Source organism: Galeopterus variegatus, unplaced genomic scaffold (assembly GCF_000696425.1).
Source record: "Galeopterus variegatus unplaced genomic scaffold, G_variegatus-3.0.2 Scaffold1095, whole genome shotgun sequence".
In the NCBI taxonomy this organism is placed as follows: Eukaryota; Metazoa; Chordata; class Mammalia; order Dermoptera; family Cynocephalidae; genus Galeopterus; species Galeopterus variegatus.
The window spans coordinates 128,155-149,295 of NW_007727206.1; the positions used below are offsets into that span (position 1 = coordinate 128,155).

Below are 21,141 nucleotides of genomic sequence, written 5' to 3' on the forward strand. Positions count from 1 at the left end.
AAATTTTGAAGGACCCTCATATAAATGCATATTCCCACTTAATTGAAAAAGATCACCATAAATTTCAGGGTAATTGGAAAGTGCACAGAAAAGCCAGAGTGGTCATAAGAACAAAGAGAAAAGGGTAAAGAAGGGAATGGAGAAAATAAGTTGGTATTTAATTTCTAAAGAGATAAGACAATGGATTAAGTATAGTATCTTTAATAGGTCATGGAATGATTAAAACATCAGACGTGAAGAAGATAGGAAAAGAGGAATAAAAATCCTAGATACGATAAAGACCTTCATGAGGTCTGAAGCAAGTTTGAAAGAACTCCGACACAACTAAAGTTAAATAAAAACAAAAAACAAAAAAGCACAGCAACAGGTGTGGTGCTGGTAAAAAGTATTTACCTCTTTGTCTCTCTCCTGCTTAGTGCATTGCCTTGTACAAACTCAGTGAATGTTTTTTGATGATGACTGCTGCTGAAATAAAGGAGAGAATAGACCAAGATAAGACAACTAATAGAGAGAAAAAATTTAAAACTGAAAACCATTTCTAAAACATGAGGTAGGATTATTCATTAAATTCTGAAAAGGATTTGAATATTTATAATCTGCCAAAAAAAGGAAGTTTCCCCAATTCTAGACATTTATCTCTCCATTCCTTCAAAGCATTATTTAAGACTTAACACTTCCTGGACTATCTTGATTCAAATATTTCAATCATTCAAGTAATCTATTGTATTGGTGTGCCTACAAGTTATTAATGTCACACCACCCGGTATTTCCCCCGACATAGCACTTCCTACAGTTACTTCAGTTACTTATTTAAATGTCTGTCTATCCAAAAAAAAAAAACTCTAAGCTTTTGAGAGGGCTACAGACAACCTGTCTTGGGTCTCTTGTAACTAATAGAATGTGGGGTACATAGTAGACAATCGAATATTTGTTGATTGCAGGGATAAGTGAAGGAAGACCATATATATTTTATATCACCATTTTGATCTCATCACTAGCCATGTGGCTATTGAACATTTGAAATGTGGCTAGTTGAAATTGAGATGTGCTATGTAAGCAAAATACATACCAGTTTTTGAAGACTTAGTAGGAAAAAAAATGTAAAATATTTCATTAACGGGCCGGCCCGTGGCTCACTCGGGAGAGTGTGGTGCTGATAACACCGAGGCCCCGGGTTCGGATCCCATATAGGGATGGCCGGTTCGCTCACTGGCTGAGCGTGGTGCTGACAACACCAAGTCAAGGGTTAAGATCCCCTTACCGGTCATCTTTTTAAAAAAAAAAAAAAAAAAAAAAAATATTTCATTAACAATTTTTATACTGATAAAATTTTGAAATAATATTTGGATATATTGGTTAAATATATTATTAAACTTAATGTCATCTGCTTCTTTTTATGTTTCTAATGTGGCTAATGTAAAATTTAAAATCACATATGTGGCCTACATTATATTTCTACTGGACAGTACTACCCTAGAAAACAAAAAATGAGGAAAAGATCAATGAGCAGGGATTATTCTAAGAAGTTTATTCTGGTGTAAATAGACAAACAGCTAGATTTAGATTGTGAAACAATTGATCTGGCTTTCCAATAAGCCAATTGCAAGAAAAGAAAAAGAGACAAGATAGTACTGAAGAAGTGGAACTGTTGTAGTTTAAAAGATATTTAAGAGACAGAACAACCAAATGCCGGGTATAAACTTTGTTTGGGTTTGATTCATGCAAACCAAACATAAAAAGACATTTTTGAAACTGGGGAAATGCAAATAAGGTCTAGATATTGGATGAATCAATGAATTATTGATAATATCAGGTGAATAATGACATCATAGAGATAAAAAAAAGTTGGTATGCTTTAGGGATGCAAACTAAAGTATGTAGAGATAAAATGACAAAACATCTGAGATTTGCTGGAAAAATAAAGTGTATTTCTTACTTTCCAAGTCCAAATAAATAAATAAAAGTAATAAAAGAGATAACATGATAACCCAATGGAATAGTAAATCAAAATAAAGTGGTTTTATGTACAAACTGGAGTACCTGAGGATATCTATCTGTACAAGGAAGGACCAAGCTGTGGAAAGGAAGAAGTTTGAGGGCTAGAGCAGTTCAAGAGGGCATCATTCTGACAGCACTGTGTAAAAAGTTATTTACAACAACACTTAATTTTGTTGCTTTAGGTTTTCCAAAGGGCCACACAGAAGGTATGCTAGAGCTATGACTAAAACCAGATTCTTTATTAGTATCATGCTCTTAGTGTCTGCCTTTAGTCATGAAAAAACCCTATGGAGAACTTAATCTACACTTTTGTCTTCAGATTTTTTAACTTGCTTGATTCACTCAGTTTTTCTTTATAGTTCATATTATCATTAAATAATTGACCATATTAGAATATTTATCCTGCTTAAGTTTATCTTGACTACTTCTCAAACTGAGATCTGGTAAAAGATAAAGAAAGAAAGCAAATCTAAGCAGTAACAACAAAACCACTTTAACATCTCCAAGTTAAGTTTATGTTATGCAGCCAAAAAATAAGACATAGTTTTCACCTCCAGGTACAATGCAAGAAATGGAAGTCAGTGTGAAGTAAATAGCCCGGAGAAGAGGTAATAAAAGGGAACAAAGGAAAGGAAGGAAGAGAGAGACAAGAAAGAAAAAGTAACAACAACAACAACAACAACAAAAACTCCAAAATGCCCATTTGGAGTGCCCCCTCACAGCTTCAAAGTTCATTCTGTTTTTCCTGTAAGCTTGAAAGATAGTATAGCTGCCCAGGAAATATGCAGACTTCTTAGGAGTCCTGGCCTTGAGCTTTGGTTTGTTTCCTCACCACAAAGTGAGAATAATACCTGCCTTACTTGTCTCACTGGATGGGAGTGAAAGCGAAGGTAGATAGCAAATACTAAAGAATTTTGAAATTAAAAAAAAAAATTTAATTCAGTTGCTAATATCTAAAATAAATTAGTCTGAACATCTTTTGCAGAAAAAAATATTAAACTGAATCCTCCCTCAAAAAAAAAAAAAAAAAAAAAAGCTACTTGCCATAAGTTTCAGTTCTCTTAATTTTGGAATGACAACATTCTAAGGAAAGTACAGGGACGAGGGTGGGGTCAGAGCTCATCCTTCCCATACTCTCCCCTCCCCCCACCCACAGTACAAGCACCAACCAAAAGGATTGGGAGTAGCTCAGGGTAGGGTACGCGGAGGAAACTTTGAGGAAGGCGGGGAAAGCAGGGGATGGCGGGTGCGGGGAGGGTGTTTGCTGAGGTGGGGGAGAGAAGCGACAGTCGCGGAGCCTGACACGGGAGAGTTAGAAGAGAAGCGAGGGACGCCTTTCTCCACAGCTCCGGCACTTACTGCTAGTAAGCTCCATGGAAGCGGTGACTGGTTACCATAGCGACCGCGTCGCGGTAAGCGGGGCAGCGCTTGGTCTCGGTGCCTCGGCCACTTCGGCTCGACTAGAAACGTGTGCAAGTCAGAGCAGTGACTTCCGGCGGAAGGAGAAGCTGGTTCCGAGTTCTGACCAACTGCAGGCAAGGAGTGGGCGCTGGCGGCTGTGAAGTTTGGTAAGTCTGATATCACATGAATCTCAGAGAAGGCACCCGCGAGTGGCTGGGTGGGTGCAGCCGACTGTAAATACAGCGGATTCCCAGTCCCCATCTCTAGGAGGCTCCGGCTGTCTCGAGTGTGTAGCTGTGCGAAGAGGCTGCCTGGTTTCTGAGGTGGGTGGTGGGGTTTCCTCTGTAGCCTGGAGAGCTGGGGCGTTCGTGAATGGACAGTTTCGGGAGCTCCTTCTTGGCGAGGTCTGAGCGCTTCTCTAATAACAGGGGGGGCTTTTGGTTTCTCTCTGCCCTTGCTGACGTTATTTCGCATATTATCCTTTCAAATAACCTGAAAGAAAAGTGAGCCGGAAAAAGTCAGAGGGAATGCCCCTAAATTCATGTTAGTTCTTTGGTGTTCTGAGTTGCTTTATTATTATTTTTTTATTCCTTCGTTTTATAAATATTTATTAAGCCCCACTAGTGCGTTGAGTGAGTGCTGACTTGTGTGACAGTTTTACTATAAGTCTAGTAAAAATACTTTCTTAGAGGCTCGTCCACCTCCCGTGTTCATTATCAGATTCTATTATTATGCTGTTGTGTATTCTTTAATTTGAGATATAAGCATATATCGAAATATCTAGCAGGTTTTTTATACTTATTTGTATACTTATACATGAAATTCTTGAGGTGTTTTAAGTGAAAATATATGGTTTCTCAGGTTTGCATTGTAATCATTATTTGCTCAACTAAACATTAAAGAACTTAGAAAAGCAGTACTTGATTATTTCTTAGATACATGCAAACTATAACGAGTTGTTAATATTTCTATTCAGCTGATCTGAAAAGTCCCACCCTTGTTCAATGGATGATGGCATTTGAGCAGACACTGAAAAAAGATTGGTACAGCGTTCTGGGGGCAGACCCATCTGCAAATATGTCAGACCTAAAACAAAAGTATCAAAAACTCCTGTTAATGGTAAGTCTTTTTCAGATTTTAAATCATGGGGGAGAAGTCAGTTTTTAAATGTAACCAGAATTCTAGATTTTCAAAAACTATTTGATATGAATGGCAGGAATCAAGATAGTAATTTGATTTAATTGAAAGTTTCAGTAACATTGCAAAAAAAATTGATCTGAGGTAGGACAGTATGATGATTAGGAGCAGAAAATCTGAGTCAGGCTGATTGAGTTAGAATCCAGATTGTACCAGTATCTGTGAGAAGAACAAATTACTTTCCCTTGTGTGTGCCTGAGGATGGATTCAATGAAATAATCCATGTAAAGTGCTTAAAAGTGTTGTTACATAATAAACAGTATTAGCATCCAGTAGCCATTTAGCCATACGTGACTACTGAGCACTTACAATGTGGCTAGTCCAAATTGAGATGTGCTGTAAGGGTAAAATACACATTGGATTTTGAAGACTTAGTACCCCCCAAAATGGAAAATAATCTAAATTTTTTATATTGATTTCATGTTGAAATGATAATATTTTGGATATACCAGCTATTTTGCATATTATATACATAATATATGTGCATATATTTCATGTATTATCAAAATTAGTTTCACCTGCTTTGCATTAGTCCGTTTTCTGTTGCTTATAACAGAATACCTGAAACTGGGTAATTTATAAGAAAATGAAATTTATTTCTTACAATTTTGGAAGCTGGGAAGTCCAAGGTTGAAGGGCACATCTGGTGCGGGCCTTCTTGGTGGGGGCTCTGTATAGAGACCCATGGCAATGCAAAGTATCACATAGTGAAGGCTGAGCAAGAGAGCATTTCGACATGCTTTTTTCCTCTCCTTATAAAGCCCTCTGTCTACTCTCTGATAACTCATTAAACCACCTATCCATTAATCCATGAATGGATTAATCTATTCATGAGAGCAGAGTCCTTCCAATCCAGTTACCTCCCAAAGGCCCCACCTTTCAAATACCATAGTCTGATTTCCCACCCTTTGAACACTGTTATACTGAGGATCAAGCTTCATTGAGTTTTGTGTGGACATTCAATCCATAGCATGCATCTTTTTACTTTTTTTAATATTGCATGTGGCCCACATTTGTAGCTCACATTATATTTCTATTTGATAGTGCTGATTTAGGCCATTTACTCACTTTATCAGCTGACTCCATCATTTTCTGAAATGAATTGTGATATTTATAAATATATAGTATCTTTCCGAACTGTTATATTCACTTTTCCAATCTATATTGTGATATTTCTTAAGCCAATGTTAATAACTCTGTAATGGTCTCCAGTTAACTCAGTTTACAAAAAGAATAAAGAACCTTATTTATATAGCATTAGTTGTTTCTCTAGTTTATACCAAATACGTCTATGATAGTTTGCCAAAACTATTAGTGTTCATTGTGGGAGATATTAGATGTTTCACACTCAGGAATGGACATACTAATATTCCTGCCTTAGGTAATAAATTGGACTAAATGACCTTAAGGTATCTTTTGTCTCACAATTTTTAAGATTTCTGTCAGTAAAATCAAAAAGGGTTTATGAAAATTTTCTTACTATTAAATCATTCTTGTACCTCAGTTAATTAGGAAATGAGGCTGGAGAAGTAGGCTGGGTCTAGATCATGCAAGGCCTTGCAGGCCATGTTGGCCTTTAATTGGGCAATGAGAAGCTGTCTGTACTTAATATGATAGCATCAGTCAAACACCAAAGTGGATGAACCATTTTACATACAAACTAGCAATGTATCAGAGAGTTCCAGTTGCTCTCCACCTTTGCCAGCATTTGATGCTATTAGTCTATTTCATTTTAGCTATTAGGATTTCTCAATTATGCCACCATTGACATTTCTGGTAGGTAGGATAATTCTTTGTTATGTGGCTATCCTGTGCATTGTAAGATGTGTAGAAATGTCCTAGATGCCAGTAACAACTAAAACTGTCCCTTGGGTGTCAAAATCACCAGCTTCACTGATATGGAACAAATGTGTCCCCCAAAAGTTCATGTGTTGGAAACTTAATTCCCACTGTAACAGTGTTGAGGATGGGAAATCCTGCTTGAGTTTTAATTGGGATTGCATTAATATATACCCATTTTGGCAGAATGGACATTCTTATATTGAGTCCTCAAATCCATGAATATATTATATCTTTCCATTTACTTAAACCATCTTTAATTTCTGTCAGTAATATTTTATAATTTTCAGTGTAGAAATTTTATACATCTTTCTTTGGATTTATTTCTAGTGATGTTTTTGGTTCTATTGTAAATGGTTTTTTAAAAATATTATTTTCTAGTTGTTGACTGATGGTGTATAGAATTATAGCTTACTTGTATATCCTGGTCTTGCATCCCGTAATCTTGGTAAATTTGCTTTTTAATTCTCATAGCTGTTTTGTAGATTTCTTAGAATTTTCTTCCAACACAATTATATCATTTGTAAATAGAGCTTTAATTCTGTCTTTCCAATCTGTATGCCTTTTATTTTATTCTCTTGCCTTAATGCATTAGTTAGGTGATTCTATTATAGTGCTCAGTTGAAGTGGTAAGAGCAAATATCCTTGCCTTGTTTTTGATTTTAGGGGGAAAACCTTCAGTATTTTTCCATTAACTATATTGTTAGCTGTATATTTTTATAGGGGGAAATTCTGTCTATTACTACTCTACTAAGAGTTTTTATGATAAATGAATATTGAAATTTGTAAGATGCTTTTTTTGCATTTGTTGAATTTTGCATTTATTGATTTTCCTTCTTTAATCTGTTTATGTGGTGAATTGCATAGATTTTCCTCATGGTAAGCCTACACTGCATTCCTAGGATAGATAAACTTCACTTGTTCTTGAACTATTGTGCTTTTTATCTGTTGAGGGATTCTAGTTGCTATTATTTTTTTTAAAGATTGTTATGTCTAGGTTCATGCTATGAATATATCGATCAGTAATTTTCTTTTCTCGTAATGTTCATTTCTAAATTTAGTTATCACAGTTATGCTGGCCTCATAAAATAAGTTGTGACCCATTTTTGCTCTTTTCTGAAAGAGTTTGTGTAAAATTGCTATTTTTTTTTTTTTCCTTAAATGTTTAACAGAATTCACCTGAGTCTGGAGTTTTCTTTGTGGGAAATTTTGTGGTTATGAATTTAGTTTCCCTAAAGGATGTAGAGCTATTAAAATTTCCTGTTTTCAGTTTTGTCAGTGTGGGTGAGTTATATTTTTCAAGGATTATGTCCATTTCATTTAAAATGTCTAATTTGTTGTCATGATTTTGTTCATAATATATCCTTGTTATCCTTTTATTGTCTGTAGAATATGTGATCATGTTTTCCCTTTCATTTTTTATGTTGGTAACTTTTGTTTTTTTTATCTATTTTTCTCTTGATCAGTCTTGCTAGAGGTTATCAATTTTATTAATCTTTGCCAGGAACCAACTTTTACTTTGTTGATTTCCTGTATTGTTTGTCCATTTCAGTTCAGTTGATTTCTGCTTTCAATTTTATTATATCCTTTTTTCTACTTACTCTGGGTGTAATTTGCTTTTCTTTTTTAAGGTATTCATGTAGAAACAACTTACATCATTGATTTTATACTTGTCTCCTTTTCTTACATAGCTACTTAAAGCTATATGTTTTTGTCTAAGTTGGAAGTACTGCTTTAGCTGCATTCCACAAATTTTGATATATGTGTTTTCATTATCATTCAGTTCAAAATATTTTAAAATTTCTTCTGTGATAATCTTCTCTGACCTGTGGGTTACTAAGAACAATGTTTAATTTCAAAATACTGGAAAGTATTAAGATGTCTTTCCATTATTGATTTCTTTTTTTGGGGGGGGACCGGTAAGGGATCGCAACCCCTGGCACGGTGTGGTCCGCACCATGCTCAGCCAGTGAGTGCACCGGCCATCCCCATATAGGATCCGAAGCCATGGCCTCAGCACTACCACTGCAGCACTCTCCCAAGTGAGCCATGGGGCTGGCCCCATTATTGATTTCTAATTTGATTCTGTTGTTGTCAGCAAATGTGCTTGGTATGATTTCATTCCTTTAAAATTTATCAAAACTCATTTTGTGGCCCAGCACATGGTTCATCTTGGTGAATGTTCCCCATGCACTTAAAGAATGTATATTCTGCTACTGTTGAGTACAGTGTTCTTTAAATGTCTGTTAGGTCAAGTTGATAGTATTGTTCAAATCTTCTGTATCCTGACAGATTTTTTGCATATCTGTTTTATCATTTTCTGAGAAAAGGGAATTAAGTCTCTAACCATGATTGTGTAATTGTCTGTTTTTCTCTTTAGTTTTGTTAATTTTTGTTTCATTTATTTGGGATTCTTTTTTTTTTTTTTTTTTTGTCTTTTGTCTTTTTTTCCGTGTCCGGCAACGGATCGCAATCCTCAGTGTTGCCCCCGTACCGGACCGGGGACCGGCAACGGGATCGCAAGCCTCGGTGTTGCTCCCGTGCCTCGCTCAGCCAGTGAGCGGGCGCTGGTCTGTATGTGGGATCTGAACCCTCGGACGGGAGCGCCGCCACGCTTCCCAAGCGGCGCACCATCCAGTGCGCCACCGGGCCGGCCCTATTTGGGATTCTTTTTATTAGGTCCCAGGACCTTATATATTTAAGATTGTTATGTTTTCATGTATTTGAACCTTTTGTCATTATAAATTTCTCTTTCTCTTTCTCTTAGTACACTTCTTCTTGAAGTCCACTTTGATGTTAATATAACGACACCTCTTTCTTATACTTAGTGTTTGTATGATATGTCATTTACCGTTCTTTTACCTTCAGCCTGTTTGTGTCTTATGTTTTTTTTTTTTTTTTTTTTTTAAAAAGATGACCGGTAAGGGGATCTTAACCCTTGACTTGGTGTTGTCAGCACCACGCTCACCCAGTGAGCTAACCGGCCATCCCTATATGGGATCCGAACCCGTGGCCTTGGTGTTATTAGCACCGCACTCTACCGAGTGAGCCACGGGCCGGCCCTGTGTCTTATGTTTAAAGTGTGTTTTCTTATATACCTGAGACTTGTACATGAGACTTTTCAAAAATTCCAGTGCATAAATCTCTTTTTATTGTGGTGTATTTAGTCCATTTACACTCAGTGCAGTTATTAACAATGCTTGGATTTAAACTGGTAATTCCTTCCTTCACCTCTTCCCTCCTTCCCTCCCTCCATCAAGTGTTTTTTAGTATTTCATTTTATTTATTCTGTTGAATTTTTAGTTATACTTCTTTGTGTGTTTTTTAGTGATTGTTCTAGTGATTACAGTATGCATCTTTAAGTTATCACAGTTTACCTACAAAAACCACTATTGCTTTACAAGGTAAGAAACTTACAGCAGTACGCTTCCATTTATCACCCTCTTTTCCTTTTATTCTTGTTTTATATATTTTATCTCTACATATACTGTAAATTCTGTTGTATACTGGGTTTTTTTTGTCTTAAATATTCCTCCTCAGTTGTCTTTTAAAAACATTTTTTTGTGTGTGTGTGTGTATCATGTTTATCCTTTCTGATGTTTCTGTTTGGTGTTTATCTTTGGCCTGTGGTATTTTTTTGTCTTTCTTTTTGAGAACTATTTTTAATTTCCACTGGATAGAGAATTCGAGATTTTTTTTTTAAGTGTCTGTATTGTTTCTGATAAATCAGTCATAATTCATATCCTCATTCCCTTCTTTATAATGTGTCTTTTTTTCTCTGGCTGCTTTCAAGAATTTCTGTTTATCTTTTGTTTTTAGCAGTTTCATTGTGATGTGTCTAAATGTGGTTTTCTTTGTACTTATTCTACCAAGGACTAATTAAGCTTTTGGATCTGTTGGTTGATGTCTTTCTTTCATTGGTTTTGGAATATTTTCAGCTATTATGTCTTCACATATTTTTTTCCACTCCATTCTTCCTCTCTTTTTCTTTGAGGATTCAAATAACATATATATTCAATTGTCCTACATTTGTTGGATGCTTTGTTCTTTTTTCCTACTCTTTTTTTCTGTTTGTGTTTGTTTGCATAATTTCTGTTAACCTGTCTTGAAGTTCACTGGTTTTATTTTTCCTCTGCTGTGTCCATCTGCTGATAAACTCATTGAAGGAATTCTTAACCTCATATAATTGTCATATCAAGCATTTCTACTGACTCTCTCTCTTTTGTTGTACATGCTTATGGGGTACAGTTTGTTGTTTCAGTACATGCATATATTGTATAATGATCCCATCAGAATAGTTAGCATATCTGTCACCTAAACATTTATTGCTTCTTTGTGGTTATAATGGTTATTTTAAAGTCTCTGATAATTCTAATATCTTGGTCACCTCTGGGTCTGGTTATATATCCTTTCTTGATGAAGATTACATGTTTTTGTTCTTTGCATGTCTTACAATTTTTAATTGAATGCCAAATATTTTTTATAAATGAAAAATAGAGACTGAAATAAATAATAAATACTATCTATTTTCCCAGGAATGAACATGCCCCTTCTTCTGAAAGGCAGCTCATGTGGGAATCTAGCGAATTAAGTGGAATTTTTTGTTGTTGCTTTAGTGATTCATTTCATCACAGGTTTCAAAAGATTTGAGCAACGTCAGAATTGTTTCTTTAGCAGAGCTTGGGATCCAAGTGCCAACAGGGTTTGTCTCAGTTCTCCTGCCCTATCCTTGGACTTGAGCAAGTACCCTACATGTTAGGGGTGGTCTCTCTCAGTTCTCTTATCCCTCTCTTGGCTGTGGATGACTGTTCTCTGGTACTCAGTATAAACTCTTAAGTCTCTGGAGGGTTTCTCCCAGTTCTCTAGTGCTGCTCTCCCACTTCAGTAGGCCACTTGTGCCAGTCCCTTATGGGTGACTCTTGGCTCTTCTGCCCTATCTATTCTTTCATATAAGCACTTGGTGAAAGTCTGTGGAATATAGTTGGTGGGTGGGTACAGACTCTTTATATGTTTGGAGTGCCTAGGGATTCTAAGTTGTCATGCCAGTCTGTACTTGGCCTTTAAAATTTATTAAAAGTTTGTTTTCTTCTTACCTATGTCTGTAGTGGTTTCCTCCTTCTGCTGCTGCTCTGCCAAAGATAAAAACAGCAATGGTTCTCTTCTCTACTAGGAAGGGTCGGTACATTTTGGATTTGGGTTCATTAGGTTTCTTGGAATCCTCAGCTTCCTGAGTCCTCGGCTCTCTATTTAAAAAAAAAACAAAAAAACTTATATGTATATAGGATATCTGGCTTCTCCTGGATTATTCATATCAGCATTAAAATGTGCCGTTATTTCTCCTATCTTTTTAAAACAAACTCCCCACCCCATTTCTGCTAGTTGTTGCCCAATTTCTGTGTTCTTTGCAGCAAAAACTCTGTTTCAAAGAGTTGTCTCTGCTTTCTTTCTCTAATTTCTTTCTTTCCATTTCTCTTAAACCTGTTCTGTTGAGGCATTGTTCCTACCACTCCACCTGAAACTGCTCTTGTCAAGGTCACAACTGGGATCTACATTGCTAAAGCCAATGATCAATTCCTAGTCTTTGTTTTGATTTAGTAGGGTGACCATTTATCCTACTTTTCTCAAAACAGTTCTGGTTTATGCCTGTTGTCCTGGCATAATTAATAGCTCCATTTTCTACTTTTGAAAGTGTCCTACTTTAAATGACAAATTAAATGGTCACCCTACTTCATTTGCTACATTTTATCACATTGTCTTCTTTGATATACTTTCTTTACTTGTCTTCCAGGGCGTGTTATTTTCCTGATTTATCTTCTATTAAAACCATCTCTGGAAAGTAGGAGACACTCAATAGATGTTCAGTGAGTGAACTGTAAGAATGTAGTCAACTTTATATTTAATTCCACTGTTGACAATTTTATTTTCATTTTTGTGTTTTTAATTTCTAAGTAAACTCCTGATTCACTTAGTTCTGCCGTATTTACTGAACTTCCATTTTGCAGAGACCTCCCGTTACTCTTTTAGGAATGTATTATGTTTTCTTTTTAAGGTTATTAAAATTTAAAGTTTTCTTCTTTTTCTTCTTTTGAGTTCTTTTTTGTTTGTTTGTTTTTTTGTTTTTTTTTTCCCCTGCCTTTTATTATAGAGGTTTTCATGTATTTGGTGATGCCTGGTTATCTGTTTACATTTAATAATGAAATATTACAAGCCAATTTGGAAGTTCATGTACATGACCGAGGGCATTCCTTAGGTAAGGTCAACCAACCATTTTGTTGGATGACCCCAAATGTCAGCATCTGAATTCATTTCCCAGAGAGGAATTCTCATTCTCTTCCGTGGGGAGATAGGAACTTGTGCTCCCACTACTGTGTGCATCCTCGCTCCCTTTTCCATTTGTTTTTAGTGCACCATTGCGTCCTAACCCTCAGTGTTGTGGCTGATGTTTCTGAATCCAGAACATCTCTGGTCTTTCTCTCCACACGGTAAACCTCTAGTTTTCTGCTGTGGCAGGAGACAGTGGATGCCTGGCTTCCTGGTGAGGAGAGCTGGAGGTCTAATTATTTCTTTTAAAGTTTCAACCAATCTTCCTCTTGTTCAATCCTGCCTCTCAATATCACTCTTCAGTTCCTAGGTTTCTATAGCTTCTGTGTGAATGAATTCATTTCTCATTATTCTCTCTTGCTTTAGGCTTAGATTTCAGTTTTCTCAGGTATATCGAATTGATTACCATTTATTGATCAATTTCCATCTCCGCAAATTTTGGTGTCTCATCTGCTTTTTTTCTCTTCTTTCCTGTTCTTATGCAATGATGCCTTTTGCCTTTTTTAAAAAAATTATTCTTTGCCATTATTATAGTAGAATTTGGAGAGAGAACAGAGATAAATGTGTATGTTAACTTGTCATTTAGCAGAAGCCCTGAACTGTTTTCATTTTCCTTTAGGGGCCAGATACCCTTCTGTGGCCCTAGTCTTTGCATTTGCTGCTCTCTCTCATCCACTGTGCCCCGTATCCTACCTCACCTAATTAACTCTCACTCATTGTTTCAAAATTATCTTATTTGTAATTCTTACCTCCTCCTGCTATGTCCATGTCCCCCTTCCTTGTAGGTACCCTTCCCTATTAGCAGTGCATTTACTCATATTTTTCTAGGGCAAGGGAGGTATAGCTGTTAGGCAAGGAGAATGACAGTAGCTGAACTGTGATAAAAGGTTGAAGGGTTTTTTTCCCTGCTTTTCTATTAGAATATAGGAGAGACTTGAGCATGTTTACATTCTATGGGAAGTAGCTAAGAGTAAGCTTGGGACTTAAGTGATAGAAGAGAGAGAGAATAATTGACAGAAGGCAGAAGGAGATGGATCTCAAACATAGGTAGAAGGATGAGCTTTAGGTAAGAGAAGGGAGGCACCTATCTCCATTGTTATGGGAGGGAAGGAAGAAAGGATGGATGCAATAGCTGGTTCACTTGTCGTTTTGGTGGCAGAAAGTTGATGCACTCTCATTTGATGGCTTCTTTTTTTTCTTTGTGAAGTAGAAGACAATTTTATCCCTCCAGAGAAAAGTGAGAGAGGAAATGAAGCAGAAAATTACAGGAAAGAGAATTGAGAGAATTTCAACTAACATTATGCTGGGAAGGCTCCCTGTATAGGCTTTATGTGTACTGATGGTGGCAAGAAGTCTCAGCTAACAGCTGTACAGCAAGCAACAAGAGCTGTAAGGAGGCACCAGAACAATCAGTCTGATAGCATTTTGGCCTGCTTTAGCCTGGGTTGCTGTATCAGTTGTGCCTATATTACAGTTTAGCACAATAATTTATATTCATAATTGTGGCCATGAGTTAAATTGTGTTCAGTGTATTCTGTTTAAGAAGGCAAAGAAGTATGTAGTAGTGAGTATGTAATTAGTAGCACATGTATTGTACTTTGCAGTCTACAGATGCTTTCACGTCTTAGCTGGTTTCATCCTCTCAGCTGGTTTCATCCTCTCAGCAGTCCTATAAGGTAGGTAATGTTATTCCCATGTTTGTGGTTGAGAAAAAACTAAGGCTTAGTTATAGTAAAGTGGTTTGTCAGAAACACACAATTAGTAGGGGTTAAAATCTAGGCTTGATTTCACATCCTCTGATGTTAGACTCTCTCCCATTACATCATACTTTTCCTGATAATTGCTATCCAGAAGGGTTTACTGTTGTCTAAAGGCATAATTTTCATCTTTCTGGATTTATGTGGATCATGTCATTCATGTACAGTTAATTATTATGGAAGGTCAGACATAATTACTACTCTCTGTTTTAATTTTGAAGGGATCTAGATTGTATATAGAGTATAGAATGAAATTTACTTTTCTGATTCTTTCTGTATGTTAAGTTTAGAGTTTCTAATAAATATAAGAAGGAGAAAATTATACGGAAAACCATATTATTTATTGTGTTTATCAGATTGTTTTTACAAAAACCGGCATCTAAAGTTCATGTTCTTATTTCCCAATTTGAATTACCATATTTTCTCAGTCTGTGTTTTTCCACAATATCACAAAACAGTTGGAGAATAAAATTACATTTGACTAATACCATTCTGTATCTGATTTTGTAAAAGGCACATTTGTTACGTGTACTTTTCCAAGTTCAAAAGACTTTGAATTTAACACCTCCTACATAATTAGTTGTTGGGATAAAATATTGCTAAATCATAGGCTGTTAAGTTTACAATACATGTTGATTTAGTAAATACTGTTTCCTTATTTCAGTTTTTGTAAATGTAGTGTTTATTCAAGGTCCTGATTCTGAAAAAATTCTTATTGACTAATTGAGATATTTTAGAATGCTTTAAAGATACATATAAATGTAAAATGCAAAATTAGCCTTAAAGACATTTATTTCATATATCATTAAGCCTGTTGCCTAATAATTTACTATATAGAAATAGAAGAAATTGAATCAACATTTCCCAGCAGTGTTTTATTAATAGGGACTTTACTTAATAAAAGTGCCTTGCTCTTCTTTTGTCCTTGTGAATCAAGTTTTAAAATATTTTTAGTTTTCTACTAACAATTTAAATAATAATTCATTGCTTTGAAATGGTGTAGGGTCCAGAATGAGTAGTTATATTGTGCCCATATTTTTTGTAGTTATGCATGTGAAAATTACTGTTTACTGAAGGTAAAGCTTCCCCCCAAAAGCTTTGTCAAATTGAAAATTGGGGGTCTTTTCCCATTGATGCTGATAATATTACAGGATATCTTTCAATTGGAAAAGATTTATTGTGTTGGAAAATTATATGCTGCTGTTACAATATGTTCCATAGTCTTAAAGAAAATCCATGTAATTTGAGGCGGAAGTGTGCAAGATGCTCTCATCCTTAACGTTGGAAGAGTGGAAAATACCATTTAATACTTATATGGGCATTCAGAGGGTCTCTTTTGATTATTAGTAATATATAGATCAGCATTAAGCTAGTTATGTAATGCAGTTTGATATCTTGAAAAAGAAAGTAGAAAGGGTACCTGTGCTATAGAAGAAAATAACCACACTGGAAAAGAAGGGAGCTAAGAACAAGTCTTTAAACAGGTCTTTTGAGTACATTACAAAGCAAGTGATCTTGATTACAGGAAATGGATGTAGGCTAAAGAAAAATTTTGTGAAAAAGTCTGGGAGTATTGTAAGTAAAAATCAGAAGGGTATAACTTGTAGTGAATGTTATAATTTTTGTTAACATAGTTAACTCTTTAACAGTTGGTGTCATATAGGATGCAGGAGATTTAACAATAAATTACTTAGGTACCTCATGGAGACTCTGTTATGAAGTATTCTTTTTTGTGATAAAAGTGGTAGAGATAAGATTAAGTAAACACTTAAGAAATAATTTTAGCGAGTACATAGCACGGTGTATCACATATTCTTCTAACCACTTTACCACTTTATGTGTATTTACTCATTTAACCCTGTGAGGTATGATGTCATTATTATCCTTAACATATAGATGAGGAAACTGAGACTCAGAGATTAAATAACATACTGATTAGTAGCAAGAAAGTGTGACATAAGCTACATATACTTTGAAAACCGGGGAAATGAAAGCAGGCAGGCAATTACCTTTCCAGTGTTTTGTTTGTTTGTTTTTAAAGATATTTCTACTGCATACATGCAGGAATAATAGATTATATCTTTAGAGAAAAGATACCATTTATATTAAAGGTACAGAATAGTGAAGAGTTAAAAGTGTAGGCTCTGGAGCTAACTTCCTGGGTTTGAATTCTGACTCTGCCACACATAAGCTCTTTGACTCTGAGCAATCTCCATAATTTCTGGGCTGTTTCCTTAGCTGCAACATAAATGTGACTCATTCATGACAAATATTCATTGAATACATACTATATGCCAGCCCAGTTATTCTAGGTATGTTATAACTAAATATATATCTCCGAGGGTAGTTATATGGATTTAAATGAGTTTTACACATAAAGCATTTTAAAAACAGTGCTGCTTGGCACATAGCAAATGCTTGGTTTTCATTTTATAGTTGCATCTTCATATTCAGCATCAGACTTTTGAGTAAGTGGATTTCTATTCAGCTGAAGGTTTACTTTTTTCTTTTTTTTAAACACAGTGAAAACAACACTTTAATCTTTTTTAAAGGCTTACAAGCCTTCATTGTTAATATAAATGTTTGTACTGTGAAGATGCAGATGTAAATGGTTGGGAAGACAGTGAAAATGTCAGATGTCACTTTGTTTTGTTTATCTCCTAAAGTGAGGGTGAAGAATATATACCTATAGATGGCTGCATATTTGCAGAATTGATTACTTGATCAGGCAAAAGCAGCTTTTGCCCAGATAAAACTTTTGCATTGTCATTTTCACCCTCTTTTTTTTTGGACTGTCAGCATTCTTTAAAATGTTATTTCTAGATCATTAAAACATTGTACCACGTTGGCCTTCTTGTCATCTTCAACTTTTATTAAGTGCATTTTTTATTGATGGCATATCAAGGAGAATTCTTCCTCATTTTGGGAATTTGTGATTCTGGTTTTTGACCTTATTCTATACCAAAGACTATGATTTCACGGTTAGAACAGCGTGATCAGGACCCGATTGCTGTTACTTCTACTTCCACCATTGCTTTGATGAATAGCCACAGCCTTTGTCAAAATTCAGAGTTACAAGAGAGGATGCTCCTGGCTGTGTTGGGGCAGGCAGAGGCCTTAGTAGTGGAAGACTGCACACAGTTTGAGAAAGGTAATTTCTTAATACTATGTCAGGGAATTAGGGCAGAGGGAAGGATACTGGGCAACCCCCAGAATATGAGCACTTGCTGTGTGAGTAAATTCAAGAGCAGTTAACCTGTCCTCCACTTTAAACCCAACAGCCTATAACTATTACTAGGTAAATTTGGTTAAGTTGCTAAATTAAAATAACTTTATTAAATCTTTCAAAGTGTCATATTAGTGGATGGATTCTCTGAAGCATTTCTTCATTGTTTGTAGTGTTACCAGTATATTCATTCTTCTAATGACGTGGTTTAAGTTGAAATGCCAAAACTGCTCTTTAGAAAATGTACAATCATTTAATAACATTGACTCAAAAAATTCTTTTTAGTTAGAATATAGTGAAAAGTAGGTGTTTTTAATTTTTTCAATGAGAACTCATTCTATGTAAATCATAAGTAAATTAAGTATGGTTTATTTCAGTATTTCTTAAAGTATGACATACATTGTTGCTGATATGCAAAATAATTTTATATGGTACACAAGTGAACAATTTTTATATGAATAGTTATGTCTTTACTATAAAAGTTTTTGTATACATATATGTTATCACAGCACATACTGTGTTGTAGAATAAAGTTAAGTAATGAAATGAGGTAATTTAAAGTCAATTTACCAAAAAAGTAAATGGGAGTACTAATAGTATGAAAATATGGGGCAAAAATCCCGAAGATGCATAAGAATGTCTGAAGTTGGGCAATCACTAGTCTATACTGCAGACCCAGGAATCTCATTCAGGCAGAACAATGCTGAGTTTTTTGGGTTTTTTTTGAACTATAAAAAATATTTAGGGCCGGCCTGGTGGCGCACTGCTACAGTGTGCTGCTTGGGAGCGTGGCGGCGCTCCCACCGAGGGTTCGGATCCCACATACAGACCGGTTCCCACTCACTGGCTGAGCAAGGTGCGGGCGCAACACCGAGGGTTGCGATCCCGTTGCCGGTCCCGGTCCGGTACGGGTGCGACACTGAGGGTTGCGATCCGTTGCCGGACACGAAAAAAAAGACAAAAAGGAAAAAAAAAAAAAATTTAGATAACAGATACAGGTCTAGGGAGCATCCATTTTTGTGCTTTGAGGTTAGCATACTTTTAAACTTTCCTTTATTTGGATATACTGGTTTAAATCTCTTGTAGGAAGACTTCTACGATAGGTCTAATAGTATACTTCTTACATAAATATGGCAATGGTATTGAGCACTGTATTATTTTATCTTGAATAAATGTAATTGTGCTCTGTGTATGTTTTCTTTAAGAAGGCAAGGGGCTGTGTCATATTTTAGCAAAAAAGTGATACATTTTTTAACATAAATCTTATAAATTTATAAATTTAAAAATTTATAAACAAATGAATGAAATAAAAGATTTAGCAGAGAGGGTTACTTTTCAGCTTTCTGGAGACATTCTTACCCATCATGTAATACAGTACCATTTGGAAAATGTTCTGTGTTTTCTCTAAATTTAAAAAAAAAAAAAAAAAAAGTTATACCTTTAAAGGAGATTAGCTTGATTGTTGACTAAATTCACCATGTGTTTTTGCTGTTTTGGTATTCCTTTACTGAGGATTGTTGAGATTTATAGGACAGGTATGTCTCTATGTTGAGTATCCCCATATTATTTTATTGTTGAAATATCTCTCTTCTATTGCTCCTCTTTGAGTTGTTTCTCATTATTCCTATTTTCGTCTTTCCTTATTATTTCTCTTGTCTTTTTTTTCTGCCGCCTTTTTCTTCCTGCTTTTTTTTTTCTTTCTTTCTTTTCTTTTTTTTTGTCTCTTCTCTCTCCTTTTTTTCTTGTTTCTCCCATTCTTCTTTGTCACTAATTGGTTTACAGAAGCCACTGCCAACTCATGGAAATGCATCTTTCTTTTAGTTAATGAACTTTAGGAGCTGGTATTTTCTGCCTTTGTTTCTTCTGGATTTTTGTTGGTGTGGCTGGAGACTTTTTTTGGTAGTGTCCTGGTTCATGATTGTTGCGAGTGTGGGTAAGTATGAGCATTACTGCATGTTGTTTCTATAAAAGCATGCAGTCTGAAGCATTGCTTCTCTCTAGAAGGTCATAGTTTAGTAGACAGAGTCAGAGGGGATGAAGTGCTCAGGAAATTGATGAGAACTGGTGTACTGGCCTTTGGAGTGCATTGGTAGCAAGTGTGAAGATTTCTAAGAGGTATATAGTGGAGGATGAGGCAGTGAACGTGGGATTGTAAATCAAATTGTTAAGGGCTTTGAATGTAGGCCGAATAGTTTGAACTTTATTCTGCAGGCCCTGAGGATATTTTTGAGGAAGATTTAGATCTGTATTTTAGCAGGTAACAGTTCAAGTTTGAACTTCATTCTGCAGGCCCTGAGGATATTTTTGAGGAAGATTTAAATCTATATTTTAGCAGGTAACAGTGCTAACTACAAATAAGATATGCTGGAGTGGGGGAGAAGCTTGAGAGGGAGAAAATATTACCTTTACAACAATTAAGCCAGGAGATAATGAGGACTTGAACCATTGCATGAGTATTGGGAGTAGAAAGGAAGAAGGAGATGAGAAAGAATATGGAGATGTATTCAATGATGGATCGAGTATGTCAGGGAATGGGGAGTCAAAGATGAATTTGTGATTTTGAGCTTAATGTACAGGAAGGCAGTTGAAGTTCTTAACTTTGTTTCTTAACAAAGGAGGAAATTTTGGGGGGAAAAATGTTTGGTTCATTAAAGAGCAGGTTGAGTGTTTTGTGTCTGTAGAAGAGCCATGTAAAGATTTCCAGGTGGCAGGTGGGAGTGAGGTAAAATTCAGGAGAGTTCAGGGTCAAAAGCCATGCCACTACATTTGGCAGTGCTTCCATGTGATTACCTGGGGACTGAGGAGGGTCTGAGGGGGAAATATATTTGTGGCACAGTTTCCTAGGACAGAACCTTGTGGAATGGCTCTTCACTGAAACTGAATAGGAGTGGCCAGAAATGGAAATAGGCATCTAACCAGGAGAACGCAGTGTCACGAAATTCAAGGAGAAGAGACGGTATGGCCAACAGTTGCAAATAGTGTTAAGAGGAGCCAAGAAGGCTGCTGACTGAAAGTCACTGGATCCAGCAACTAAAAACATTGTCAACCCTGGAGAGCTAAGCAACTCAGAAGAGCAGTTGAACTTGAACAGAATTTATAGTGTCTCTTACAGGACAAGTTAAACATAACCACCTGCAACCCTTGGAATATGTGATTTGGTTAATAGATTTAGGTGATATTTTAAAAATTGAAAACAATTGGGTGAATTGTTTAAGAGAATGATAATCCAACCCAGTGCATTATTAGTAGAAATGAATAAAAATTACAGCAGAAACTTTGTGAAAGGGGTTAAAGATGGCAGTGTGGCATTGTGGAAGCCTGATTCTTACCATGCCTTATTATTAGTTAATGACATTTATTTCTCCCAATTCCTAAGGAAAGGAAAAATATCTTCTTTAGCAA

The 21,141-nt window shown here is 35.8% G+C and overlaps 1 protein-coding gene across 3 annotated transcripts in view; it reads left to right on the forward strand.

Moving 5' to 3' along the window:
- The first annotated feature begins 3,413 nt into the window (after nt 1-3,413).
- DNAJC24 (DnaJ (Hsp40) homolog, subfamily C, member 24) overlaps nt 3,414-21,141 on the forward strand; it is a 58,800-nt gene continuing 41,072 nt past the window's right edge. For 2 of the 3 annotated variants that reach the window (XM_008574739.1, XM_008574741.1), the window contains exons 1-2: nt 3,613-3,803; nt 4,376-4,518. In XM_008574739.1, the coding sequence (XP_008572961.1) occupies nt 4,408-4,518 (111 nt within the window). In that variant the 5' untranslated portion in view covers nt 3,613-3,803; nt 4,376-4,407. Of the gene's footprint in view, nt 3,567-3,612; nt 3,804-4,375; nt 4,519-21,141 lie in introns of those variants that run through there. The other variant, XM_008574740.1, reaches the window with a different exon arrangement.